The sequence below is a fragment of the Ailuropoda melanoleuca genome, chromosome 2 (assembly GCF_002007445.2).
Source record: "Ailuropoda melanoleuca isolate Jingjing chromosome 2, ASM200744v2, whole genome shotgun sequence".
Classification (NCBI taxonomy): domain Eukaryota; kingdom Metazoa; phylum Chordata; class Mammalia; order Carnivora; family Ursidae; genus Ailuropoda; species Ailuropoda melanoleuca.
In genome coordinates this window covers 129,400,345-129,414,678 of record NC_048219.1, presented here as the reverse complement: position 1 = coordinate 129,414,678, position 14,334 = coordinate 129,400,345, and the positions used below count along the sequence as shown (strand labels likewise).

The 14,334-nt window shown below is 32.9% G+C and overlaps 1 protein-coding gene across 18 annotated transcripts in view; it reads left to right on the top strand.

The window, feature by feature from the left end:
- Positions 1-14,334, top strand: part of BAZ2B (bromodomain adjacent to zinc finger domain 2B) — a 395,156-nt gene that overhangs the window by 197,178 nt on the left and 183,644 nt on the right. For 17 of the 18 annotated variants that reach the window (XM_034643377.1, XM_034643371.1, XM_034643364.1 and 14 more), the window contains one exon: positions 10,464-10,527. The exons of the other annotated variant lie outside the window; for it this stretch is intronic. In XM_034643377.1, coding sequence (XP_034499268.1) covers positions 10,515-10,527 — 13 coding nt within the window. In that variant the 5' untranslated portion in view covers positions 10,464-10,514. The remainder of the gene's footprint in view (positions 1-10,463; positions 10,528-14,334) is intronic. 18 annotated transcript variants of the gene reach the window in all.

The window sequence follows — 14,334 nt, the reverse complement described above, 5'->3', positions numbered from 1 at the left end:
TTTTCAGAATTCCATTTTCATGTTGAGGAAGTTCCTCTATATTCTTAGTTTTCTGAATTGTTTTTCTTCTCAGGAAAGAGTGATGGATTTTTTCAAATGTTACTTCTGTGTCAATTGAGACACTAATGTGATATTTACCCCTTCTTTCTACTAATATAGTATGTTGTATCAATTGATTTTCTTATGTTGAACTATCTATTTATTCTTAAAATTTAATTGCCTTCTCTAGTAAGATTTTTCTTACATTCCCAAATTGATTAAAACATCAGTTCTTTCACTGTGCTACTCTCTAGGATGGAGAACCTGATTACACTTTTATTATTATTGCATCTAGTTATTGTTTGTAATTTGTTTGCTTACATCATTTTTAAGATTTTTAAAATCCTAAACCTTTTTCCTAATAATGTATAATCTTATGGAGTTCTTCAGGAAATATAATCTCTAGTCAGTTTTTGCATAACTTTTAATAAGTTGATTTTCAGTAAAAATTTTATATATTTGATCAGTACATTAACAAATATAATATCCTCATTTGAATTTAATCTTTGATAATTTTTTAGTATATAAAGACAACTGTTTGTTTGTTTTTTTTCTATTTTGTAAGAGACACAATGTTGTTATGTTTTTAATTATGTAAGACATACTTTATCAACTTTCAAGTCCAGGCTTCTCAGTATAAGCACCTAAAGGCATCTTTTTTAACACAAAATTTGCCACGCTAACATTTCTAATTGTGTAGTTCAGTGGTGTTAAATATACTCACATTGTTGTGCAACCAGTTTCCAGAACTTTTTTATTTTGCAGAAGTGAAACTCTGTACCCATTAAACAAGTTTTCATTTCCCTCCTCCCTCCATTCCTGGGCAACCACTGTTCTACTTGCTGTTTCTGTGAATTTGACTATTCCAAACACCAAATATAAGTGGGATTATCTTTTCTTTTTGCTGAATTATCACTTTATGTCCTCCTCATTTTCTCATTTCTCTACTAATGCACTTCATGCTTTTGTTTTTTAATTAAAAAAATGTAAAAAAAAAAAAAGCATCAGAATCACCATAGCAACTATATCAGTGTTCAGCTGTGTGATACAGGGATTGAATATCAGGAGCACTCATCCAATTGTCACTTACCACCACACATGGTATACATTTAAGGATCTCAGACTGTTTGTTTTTGCTTACTATGATTGTTATTTTATTTTATTATTATATTATTACATTATTTAATTTTGTTATTTTGTTATTTTATTTATTATTATAAAGAGATATTTAAACATGCTGTCACCTCATTTAAAAATACAAACACTTTGAAACAGTTTGTGAAACACCTTGAGAAGTTTCAACTTATAGTATTCAATTGTAAGCTCTTTGTGGACAAAACTGGCTTATTCACATATGTCTGTTCACAGTATTAGAACTTAAGCCCCCAATCTTGTTTCTAGTTTCAGTTTGTTGGACTGAGTGGATTTTTAATGTCTTTGTGTAGTTATTTGCTCATGTGTTCAGCAAATTCATATATGATTTTACCTACATTATGAGTCAGTTACCTTCTATTAATTGTTTCCTATAGTGCTATCTAAAGAGAGATTAATACATGAAGACTTGGGGATCAGATTACCAAATCCCCATACCAGCAGTAACTCATTTATACCTTTGCCACAAAGATATGATCAGCATTTACTAAAGAATCTACTGGATAATTGCAATAACTCTAGGCCACTTTACCGTGATTTTACTTGGAGAGGTGGAAAAAAGAATTGATTTATTTTAGTTAAATGTTAATAATGAAAAGAGAATGTTCATATCTTTGAAGAGAGCTGGGTTCATTATTATCTGAAGTCGTACTTGCATTTTCATAGGAAACACTAATTATTTTTAACCCATTTTCTTCGTCTTATTTTAAGCATTGTACTGTGGTCATTTTTGCATACTGAATATTGGACTTACTAGGCAAATTAAAAGAAAGTTTACTTTTAGTCCTCATACTCTTCAACTAAAATAAAGGGATATTTTAAAAAGAAGTCATTTTGGAGATCAAAGTCTGTGAGTACATGGAAGTATTTTTCCCAAAGAATAAAAATTTACCATATTCTAATATGTGCAGTACCTGCCAATTATATTGAACCTTCAATTGACTGTAATGTTAAGTATTGAGAATTAAGACTAACAAGCTCTGGGGCATCTGGCTGGCTCAGTTGGAGGAGCATGGGACTCTTGATCTTGGGGTTGTGCTTTTGAACCCCAAGTTGGGTGTAGAGATTACTTAAGTAAATGAAACTTAAAACACAGTAAGTTCTAATATGCTGTTTTGATTATTTATTATAAGCATACTTAATGGAAGAAACAAGTTGTGTTACTAGAAGTTAACTTCCCTCTTTTATATGTTTGTTAAATTTAACTACTTTCCTGAAAAAAATTAAAACTGTTAGTTAATTTTAAAATTAGTTATGGAAAACAGAGTATTTTAGAATAAGATTTAGAATGTAATTTAATGCTTAGAAAAAAAATTGTCTTTGTTTGTTTGACACATCCTTCTAGGAACACACTTTATAAATCCTCCATATATTTTGAATCATAACATCATAATAAGTAGGGAGTTTTCTTGAAATTAAAAATAGTCATCGTGCAAAAACAACTGTGAAATATGAATAAAATTTTAATTTGATTATGGCCTTTCTTGTTGAAGGAAACACTCTAAAATCTTTTCTCCTTTAACCAAATTTCATATCCATGACGTTTTTCAGTTTGTGCTTCAGGATTCACCTCCCCTTTGAATTGACGTTGAGGAATGAATTTTTTGGTGTGTGGGTTAGTCTACATCAAAAGGCAATTTTTTACTGTTTCACTTATGTTCATTTTGTCTCGCTAATCAAGTTATTATATGCTTAAACATGGAAACCGTATCTTCTTTTGCCTTTCCCTTAGTTCGTAGTACTACAGGTACTTAATGAATTAGCTAATGATTAATGCAGGATCAGAAATGCAGAGTTAATTCTGAAATTGCTTTTTCTATCTTTAGTTTTGTGGCAGTTGTGTTTGGAGTTGTACCTGTTAGGTGAAAATAACCATAATTTTTATTTTTGGATGAAGTACTTTGTATTTCATAACTATGTACAAAAAATGCTAAATCTTCAATCAGTCAGGACTAAGAATATTTCAAAAGATCTCCTGCCTCTACAACTTCAGATTTATTCAGAAATTGAGATGCATGTTATATATAAAACTGAAAAGAATCTTAAAATCATATTAAGTCTAGTACTTTCATTTTGTAAAACCAAACCTTAGAGCTACTGGCTCTATGTTAGTTCATGGCAGAATCCAGCATCAGTGTCTAATCTCCAGTTCAGTGCTCTTTTTCTTTAAATTAGATGACTTTATTTCTTTTTAATGTATTCTTTTTTCCCCCATGTTATTTTAGAAAGAGGATCACATTTCAGGCCTCTTTCTGTTAATAGTATCACCATTTCCCACATCAGTATACGAATCCTGGTATCATGTTGGATTGCTCTCCTTCCTCTGGCTCTAGATCAAAACTTAAAAGTGCCTGTGCTCTGGCTTCATTATCTTTTGTATCCTTTGCATCCTTTTGCCTTCTTTGTTTTCCTTTCATTCCCGCCACCATCCTATTAGGTCGTGTGTAGATGTTTCTCTAGATTCTCTGTCTCCAGTATCATGTTTCCTCTTCTCACACGTTGTGGATCACACTGCCACAGTAACGTATATGAAGTCATGATTTCTTTTCCCACACCTTTATTTACGCTATTCCCTTCTTTGGGAAGATTCTTTTTCTACCTCTGCATATATATTCAAATATTAGACTTCCTCCAAGACCAAACCCAAATCTCATTTCCTTTTTAATATAGGCCACATCTACCTAAATGGGGGCCACTTAAAATCTAGGGTCATTTAGTGTCTGTAATCATTTGACATCTAGGTCATGGTATCCTGTAATAGAGTGCTACAGCAGCAAGAGACTTCACATGTCACCTGTTCTAGTCACCTCACTTTGTAGTTGGGTAAATAGTTTTCCTGGAGTTAAATGGCTAACATAAGCACTTGGAGGGTTCAGAGTAGAGATATAATTAGACTTCAGTCACCTAACTTGTAATCCAGAATTCCTTCCTGTGTAGCGCTCTTCCTCTCACTATAAAGTGACTTGTCTTTTTGAGTGCTTTTTCATGAGTTCATGCATAATTTCTGCTACTTGAAGCCAAGAGTCTTGTTTTAAACTTTTTTGTAGTCCCTTAATGTTTTGCATATAGTAGGCCTTAACTGAATCTTTATTTATTTTATAGAGAATTACTTTCAGACAAAATTAATATTTTAAATAAGGTTATTATTTCCATTTTTATACATACAAATGACCAAGGACTATACTGCTTTTATTTAAAAGGGATGAAAGAAGAGTTTTTAATGGTTCTTGGAAGTTTGTATCCATTTCTAATACTTTAACAAACAAAAAATAGGAAATAACAAAAATATAATTGAAAAATTCTCTGACTCCCTTTTATTACAAGGTAGATGGGTTTCACTTGTTACAATATTAAGAACGTTGATTTCAGTACAGAAATTTTACCAACATTTCTTCATTGCTTTAATGTTTCCGGTTTCTAAAAAAATATTTTATATGAAATAATTTTCTAGCAGGTTGTATTATGTGTAAATATGATGTGGTTTTGTTGTCTTAGTTATTAAGCTATTACTGAACACTACATAGTACAGTCTTTTCAGGTTTTAAAGTTTTATGAATATATTTGATTTAGAGCATGTAACATACAGCAACAAGAATTACAGCAAATATATACACTTTAAAATTCTTCTCAACTCAGCATAAATAAAAATGGTACATTAGAGGGAAGCTTAAATACCTATCAGGTGCATAAAGCATGGGCTTCCTGCTTATAGTTGGGGAATATATGTATCATCTGCTTTAGATGGCTTACAGAGGTGATGTCAAGGTGAAAGCAGGCCTGCAGAATGGTTGGAAATCATTGATATTCTGACTTGGAGGCTGTAAATGGCTCAGTGGCAGATGGAGTCTTTGTCAAGGAAGAAAAATGGCAGCTTTGGAGCATCATAGATGTTTTGCTAGCCGCTCAGCACACAGGCTGTGACCTTCTAGTACTCAGGAGTCTTTCTTATGTTCTAATAAATTGTCCTCAGCTTTTACTCACTGAAAGTAGATAAACAGTACTTATCATATTTCAGTACAAATTGAGGTGTTTAATTATAGGGAGACATAAATATGTTTTATTATCTAGTTTTTAAAGAAATAAGCTTTTAAGGGAATGTGCATTTCTTCGTATCAAAAGTATTTCTCAGTTAGTTTACAAGAGGAAAAACAATAGAGTTTAACTGGGAAAAATTAATTTTGTAGAATCACAGAACATTAAAGCTAGAAAGTATATTAGAAATCCTAGACAAATTCTGTCATTTTACAAATGAAGAGACCAAGTCTCAGAGACTGATTTAACCAAGATAACCAAATCAGTTGCTGAAAAATACTAGGTAACTGTTAGATTATTTCTTGTTATACATATAAAATATCTTTTGTTACAAAGGTAAAAGAAACTATTCTCTTTGAATAAAACTTAGAATATCACCATGTATACCTACTTATAGCAGAAGAGTAGATAATTTTAGAGACTTTTATTTACTATTCAATTGCACATACTTTTATTGGAAATAATTCAAGTTTTTTATTTTAGTCTGTCATCACTAGTTTGCAGTATAGAAAAATTTTTGAATGGAGAGTTTATACCTGGGTTATACAGTTATATATGCATGAATTTTCTTCTTAGTCCTTAATAAGAACACATTTAAATAATTTTTTGTTTAAATCAGAACCAATTCAAATTTATACTTTGTGTTGACTTATTTGAGTATTTTTAAAAGTCTGTTCTTTTAGAAATATTGCATTTCATATTAAAATATGAATATTATGTTAAATATTAAAACATTTAAGGGTTTTATATAAAGTGAGATACTTTGAAAAAATGTTGCATGTACCAGTGAGAATTTCTTCTAGTTTTTAGTGGAGTATATGTCTCCATCATGGGAGTATATTATCATGTGGAGTGTGTTCAGCTGAACAGCTGACCTATGTTAGAGTACATCATGACTCAGATTGAAAGTGGAAGCATTACACACCTAAAATCTACTAAAGCATTTGACAGTTGCTGAAGTTATAGAAAGGAATCACTGTCCATCACAGAAGAAAAGGACCCTTTGCTCTAGGGGGTCAAGGTTGCTACATTCAGTCCTTCCAGTTGGAGTCTTTTGTAAGCCAGTATCTAAAGAAGCGCAGTTCAAGAGAAATTTGACAATTGTACAGAATAATGCCTGTGCATTTTCTGAAGATAAAATTATACACAGTTTTACAAATGTTTTTGATTAGGAGATAGATTTGAAAGGTTAGTTTCGAAACCTTCCAGAATCTTGAAGTAAATTCTTGGTTTTGTTTATAAGTCTTATTTCGATAAAACTGGTCAGACCTTAATAGATACAATGTGGGCATGAAAAATATTAATTGTTAACATCATAAAGGAGAGTACTGTTCCTGTTAATGGCCATGTTGATATGTCACTGTTTCACCAATTATCTACTTTATTTTATTATTTTATTTTATTACTATTTTTTTAAGTAATATGGAGCTCGAACTCACGACCCTGAGATCAAGAGTTGCGTGCTTTACCAACTGAGCCAACCAGGCACCCCCCATTATTTACTTTAATATGAAGTAAATAACCTCAGATAGAAGTTAAGTGATGATTACTAAATTATTCAACAACTAATTATTGAGTGCTTAGGACATGCAAGTGCTGGCGATAAGGCAGTAAACAAAACAGACTCTGTACTCATGGGGCTTACAGCCTGTGAACAAAAGGGATAATACTTAATAAATTGATATTTAATATGTTAGATGGCCAACCAACACTGAAGAGAGATAAAGCAAATTAAGGGTTATGAGTACAAGGGCTGTGGAATTAGTATTCATTACAGAGTGGTCAGTAAAGGCCTGTTTAATAGGATGACAGTTTAACAGAGATCTTAAGAAAATGGGGGGAGCAAGTCATGCAAATATCTGAGTGAGGATTATCCCAAGGAAAGCAGTAAATGCAAAGACATTAATGAAGACTGTGCTTGGCATAATTGAAGAATAATAAGGAAACCATCATGACTGAAGTGGGATGAGTGATGGAGAGTAATAAATGAAGTTGTAGAAATTTCACATAAACCTACATTTAAGATTTAATTTTTTTTTAAAGAGAACATTTTAAAAAATTAGGTTCTGAGCTTAACCAAAGCCCACATTGCTAAACCAATAGTCCCCAAAGTAGTCTTAGTAAGAGCATTGGTTGTATGGAGTGAGTATTGCATGAAAAAAAAAATTCCGTGGTCAAATAAGTTTGGGAAACATAGAGTTAATGTTAAACAGAATGACAAAATTTGTTTAACAACTGTTTCTGTGCATCTTTTAATGTGCTAATAAGTTTTGTGATGCTCTAACTTGTTTGACTCTCCCTTTCTTCAAAGAGCATCTTATGGGACTGGTGTTTTTCATTGCTGTGGTAAATACTGTGCTATCCAATACTATAGGTTAGCTAAAGGTTAATAAAAGGATTTTCTCCAATTGCTATTTCATAATTTCTCTATTCACCTTAAGCCAACACCTTTCCCTGCCTGCTTTTTCAGCAAAGACTGTATTTCTTTATTTTTCTTTAAATATTTCTCAAATCCATCCTTTCTTCTCTATTCATAATGCCTAAATCTTTAGGTAGGCTTGCATCATGTCTTACTTAGGCTGTCACTGTAGCCTCCCAGTTCGTGACTATGCCCTTAGTGTTGTTGTGTCCAAATTCATCATCCTCTCAGTGACAATTTAATTGACATCACAAATCTAACTATATTATTCACCTACTTAAAATAATTTACTAGCTTCCCATCACACAGAATAAAATTTAATCTCATTTGCATGGCATATGAAATGTTCCATAATCTGTCTCCTGCCTACACCCAAAATTTGGCCTAAATCTCTCATACTTAGGACTCTTCAACTTTAAGGCCATGTATACTTCCTTAAGCATGCAGTGGGTATATTCTTTTGCCTTTGTTTAGTCTATTGTCTCTTCCTGGCACGACCTTCCTTCTGTGATTAGCCTAATTTTTCTACTCTTAGAGGTTTAGAACAGTTGTAATTTTCCCCAAGAACACTCTTAAGCTCTTCCTGGCTAATAAGTCAGGTGCACTGATGTATAATTCTGTCAAAGCACTTAAAAGAATAAAATAAAAATATGTGTCTTATCCACTCTCTAGATTCTATACCTTGTGTGTATCTTAAGTGCTTCATACTTTAAGTGGATTCTAAATAAATGTTGAAAAGAGTTGAAGACCTTCTGATAAAGTTATCAGATTTATCAATTTCCCCTTTTTCTAGTTCAAAATCTGTTTGGATTGTAAAATTAAATATAATATATAAAACTTTTAAAAGGAAACGTAAGGGAAAATCTATGGGATGTAACTTGGTGAAGAGTTCTTACACATGACACAAAAAGCATAATCCATAAAAGAAAAAGTCAGTGAAGATCAGTAAATTGTACTTTATAAAAATTAAAACCTTTCGTTTTGCAAAAGACTCTGTGAAGGCCTATGAAAATACAGGCTATATACTAGGAAACAATATTTGAAAACCACATATCTGACAAAGTACTCTATCTCGGGTATATAAAAACTCTCAAACTCAACGGTAAAAATGCCAACAGTCCGATTAGAAAATGGGCAAGGATATGAAGAAACATTTCATCAAAGTAAATGTGTAGATACCAGTTGAGTACATGTAAAGACGTTCAACATCACTAGCCATCAGGGAAATGCAAAAATGAGCTATCACTACTCATGCATCAGAATAGCCAAAATAAAAGATACTGACATATATCAAATTCTGGCAACGATGTGGAGAAATGGAACTTTCATACATTGCTTCTGGGAATATAAAATGGTACAACCACTCTGGGAAAGAGTTTGGCAGTTTCTCAAACAAAACAAAACAAAAAAACAACAAACACTAAACATACCCTTACAACATGACCAAACTACCACTCTCCTGAGCATTCATCCCAGCAAAATGTACATATTTGTTCATAGTGGCTTTATTTGTAACAGCCAACATTGGAAGAAACAACCAAAATGTCTTGTAGTAGGTGAATGGCTAAATACAGTATGGTGTGTCCGTTATCTGCAGTGCTACTCAGCAATAAAAAGGTTTCAATTATTGATACACATAACAGTTGGATAGATCTCAAGGACATTCAGTTGAGTGAAAAAAGCCAGTCTCAAAAGTCACTATGATTCCACTTATATAAAGACAAAATTATAGTGATTAAGAACAAATTAGTGTTTACCAGGGTTTAGGGATGGTGGAGGAGAGGAGTTTGGGTGTGACTGTAAAGGAGTGGCATGAGAGAGACCTTTGTGATAATAGAATAGTTCTGTATCTTGATTGCAATGTTGCTTACATGAATCTACACATATGATAAAATGACAGAACTGTACATATATTTTGTAGTTAGTTTCCTGGTTTTGATATTGCACTATGGTTATGTAAAGTATAACCATTAGTGGAGACTGGGTGATGAATAAATGGGACCTCACTGTACTATTTTTTGCAACCTTCTATAAATATATAGTTATTTCCAAATTAAGAGTTAAAAAAAAATCAGTTTTCTTCTTCTACCTCCCCACACATCTCTGAGGAAAAAAACTTTACCTCACAGCCCCATGCTCATTGCAGCATTACTTACAATAGCCATGACATGGAAATAACCTTAGTGTCCATCAGTTGATGAATAGGTAAAGAAAATGTAGTATTTTTATAAAATGGAATATTATTCAGCCATAAAAGGAAATCCTGCCATTTGTAATAACATGGATAAGACCTTGAGAGCATTGTGCTAAGTGAAATAAGTGAGACAGAAAAACCAATACTGTATAATCTCATTTACATATGGAACCTAAAACAAAAGACAGACAAACAAAAAACCCCGAAATACAAAAACGAAAAATTGAACTCATAGATACAAGAGGTATTTGGCTCAGTTGGTGGAGTATATGACTCTTGATCTCTTGGGGTTGTGATTTCAAGCCCCACATTGGGTGTAGAGATTACTTAAAAATAAAAATCTTAAAAAAGAAAAAAAAAGAAATATTGGTCTAATAGGGTTGGTTGGAGCCAGAAGAGGGTTCCAATAGGGATACTGCAACATTCAGTCTGTTGCAATAGTTTAGTTAGAGGTATTTGCCAGAGGTGGGAGATGGGCAAAATGGGTGAAGGTGGTCAAAAGGTACAAACTTCCAGTTATAAAATAAGTCCTGGTAAAAGCAAACAAACAACTATTCCACCTCCACATTAAACCTAGGAGTTTATTCATGTTTTTTCCCCCCTTTTTTCCTTTTCTTTGTCCTCTAGAGACTTGTTTCATTATCATTCATAAAACATGTCCATCTTGTCCTGTCTTAAATGATAAACAAAAGTAAGTAAACAAAACCTTTGCTTCCCTCAAGTGGTTGTGTTTGTATAGTAAAGATATACATATATATCTATGTTAATATGTGTAGCTCTAAGTCATTTTTTTAATTGCTGTATACTATTTTATTATGTAACCATTCCACAATCTTTTATTCATTTCCAATATTTCATTATAAAAATAGTGCTGCAATTTACATTTTTGTATGTGTCTCCTTACCCACATGTATGAGAATTTTTCTGGGTTATGTATGTAGAAGTGGAATTGCTGTGATATTGACTATATACAGTCTTGATTTTACTATGTATTGCATAATGTTTTCCACAATGGTCATACCAGTTTACACCAGCAGTGCACAAGAGACTTCCTGCTCTACATTCTTGCCAACCTTTGGGATTTCCTTAACTTTTGCCTTCCCACTCCCTCTATAAAGAACCTGATATGAAGTCGAAGAGTTTTTACTTCTATAATATACATTTTTTATTTCTTGCTCTACTTTGACTACCTAAAGTAAAAAAAAAAAAAGATTCTTATCTTTCATTTTCATCTTTGTATTTGACTCTATTGCCACAACCTTAGTCCCTCACCTCTTGGCTAAACTATTGCAACAGAGTGAATATTGCGGTTTCCCTGTTGGAACTCTCTTCCTGTTGCAATCCAGCTCCAGTCCGTCCTGTTAAATCAACATTTCTTTTTTTTTTTTTTTTTTTTAAGATTTTTATTTTTAAGTCACCTCTACACCCAATGGTGGGGCTCAAGATTCACAACCCCAAGATCAAGAGTCATATACTCTACCAGCTGAGCCAACCAGGCACCCTGTTAGATCAATATTTCTGATGCAAGTAGTTTATCATAATTCACAGTCTTAAATTTAAATACTTAATATGGTATTTAATGTTGTCTCCAATAAGGTCCTTAACTACCTTTTCAGCCATATCTTACACTATTTTCTACATATGCTTTATATACTAGCCACACAAAGATTACATTCATTTATTTATTGTCATTCAAACAGATATTTAAAGCTCTTATAGTGCTATACAGGTATGTTAACCCTTGAGTTCTGTAGGTAGTACTCCTATAAAATGAACATCATGTTTTTTTAAAAAAGATTTTATCGGGGCTCCTGGGTGGCTCAGTCGTTAAGCGTCTGCCTTTGGCTCGGCATGATCCCGGAGTCCTGGGATCGAGCCCTGCATCAGGCTCCTCTGCTGGGAGCCTGCTTCTTCCTCTCCCACTCCCTCTGCTTGTGTTCCCTCTCTCGCTGGCTCTCTCTCTCTGTCAAATAAATAAATAAAATCTTAAAAAAAAATAAAAAAGATTTTATTTATTTGTTTGAGAAAGAGAGCACAAGCAAGCATGAGTGGGGGGAAGGGCAGAGGGAGAAGAGCAGACTCCCCGCTGAGCAGGGAGTCAGACACGGGGCTCCAACCCAGGACTCTGGGATCATGACCTGAGCCAAAAGGCAGACGCTTAATCCACTGAGCCAGCCAGGCACCCCAAACAACTCATGATTTTTGTTAGGGAGCTTGCAAGCTGCCTCAAGTTGTTCTTCAAATATACTCAGTGCTTTTCATCTTCTGCTTCTAAGCATATGTCTTCCCTCCACTTATGATGCCATTTTTTCCAGTTCCTCCACCTGGTGCTCTTTGCCTTTTGAAATCCTACACACCTTTCAGAGTCTACTTTAGACTACATGTCACCTTTCATGAAGCCTTTTCCGAAGTCCTCATTTAATTATGCTTCCATAGTTATATTGCTTTTATGGCATTTATTATATTACATATATTTGTCTTAACCCTTCTGGGGTTTGATAAGTAGAATATTTTGTCCATTCACCTATATTGCCCTTGTAGCACTTACCATAATGTCTTGTATGTGGTAGGCATACTATTAACTAAAATAATTAAAGATCATATATTAATTAAATCTATATTCACCAATTAGAACAATTTGGGGAAAGATCAATTTGAATGAGAAAAAAATGCTTGATTATGTAATTTTACCTAGTGTTCTTAGTTTGAAACACCAAAGAATATATTAAATAGTAGGACTCTATATAATGATCTTTATGACTGACTTTGCTGAATGGCAAACTTTATTTGTGATAAGTGTAAGAGCTGCTCAGCTTGTTTTTAGACTCTTAAGTAGTTTCCTTAAACTAGAGTTTTTCAAACTATACTCTGAGGTGGTTCTTTTGTGATGACTTGGCTACTGCTGGGTGCCTACCCTGTGCCAAAGAGCAGGCCTTTATTTATTTTTTTACTATACTGGGCTTCCTCACAAGATTCTATTTAAGAAAGAACCCCTCTGCTGAAAAACTTAAAATAATTTCTAAGTAAGTGTAAATACTTCCATTTTATCCATTTATTTAATACTTTCCAAGATCTTACGAAGAAGATACTATTCCTATTCCCTTTTTCTTTTATTACCACAGATTTCCAATCAGTAGTCCATATGAATTTAAGACTTCAAGTAATTAAGCAAATGGTAGGTAATGAGCTTTGAGTATGACAAGTAAATTGTTTATTCTTTGAATATTCTGCATTTTAATATGATTTTTGATGAGTTGTTAGAATATCAGAAGTCACTGGAATTGGTATACAAATTTTTAGGTAGGCTGAAGAATTTTCTAGATCATGCCTTCTTAAATTCTAAGGTACGTAAGATTCTGATTCAGTAGGTTTGGGCTGGGGCTTGAGAATCTTCATTTCTAAGAAGCAGTTGTAATGTTGGTGGTCTGTGGACCACACTGGAGTCACAGGGAAAGATCATCAAGGGAGACGACCTTCCAAAGCCCATCACTGCATTTTAAGATTACATTCTTTGCCCTAGTGAAAGTAGGTTTTCAGTATTGCTATTGACATTTGTTTAAACTGGCTATTTCTCTACAGTCTGATTTATATTTTGCCATTTTAATAGAAATTTCTGGGTTTTTCAGGGAAATACTTGTGGATTAATCATCGTTCTGCGATTATGTGGTTCTTTGCTTAAAATCATCCTTCATGGTTTTTAAAGTAGTCTGGAAAACTATTAGACTGTCAGTGGCAACTTTCAGAGAGTTTAAATTTAATAAGAAACATTCAGTTTACTTTTTCAACATGACTGTAATACTTGTTGACTTTTGTTATTTTGCAGGATATTGTTTGAAGTTAGATATTAAGGTATTATAAAAATAAAAATAGAAAACTTAATTTTGTTTGAGGCTGTTTTAGTTTGTATAAGTATTGCTATTTTTAAAAGTTATTATCATGAATTAGTAGCATTTATATACCACAGCAGATTAGGCTGTTAATTTTATCTGTAGCACACATGAATTGAAAACCTAATTGTGTAAACAGTCAACCAATACGATGGATAGTCATTTAGTTAAATGGCTTATACTCAAAAAGATATAAATCAATTCTAAGGGACATTAATGTTTTTTTTAAAAGATATATAATACCAAATACTTTCATAGTCTTTTGGATTTTTATAGAGAATTGTAGTAACTAAATCATAAAATAATAAATTTTTAAGAAAATTATCAGAATTATTTACTTTTGATAAATGGAAATTGGTGATTAACTTTGTAGACCAGGATAGCAGAGTATTTTGGGGAGAAAAATTATGATTTTAGTCTAAAAGCATTAGAATAATTTGCATGCTGATAGTTATTATATCAGCCTTACATTATTTCACTTAATAACTGTCAGTAGTGGAAATTGCTGGAGGATTTATGTTATTACAAAAGTGACTTTAAAATATATAATTTTTGGGGGGTGCCTGGGTGGCTCAGTCGGTTAAGCATCTGCCTTCACCTCACATCATGAT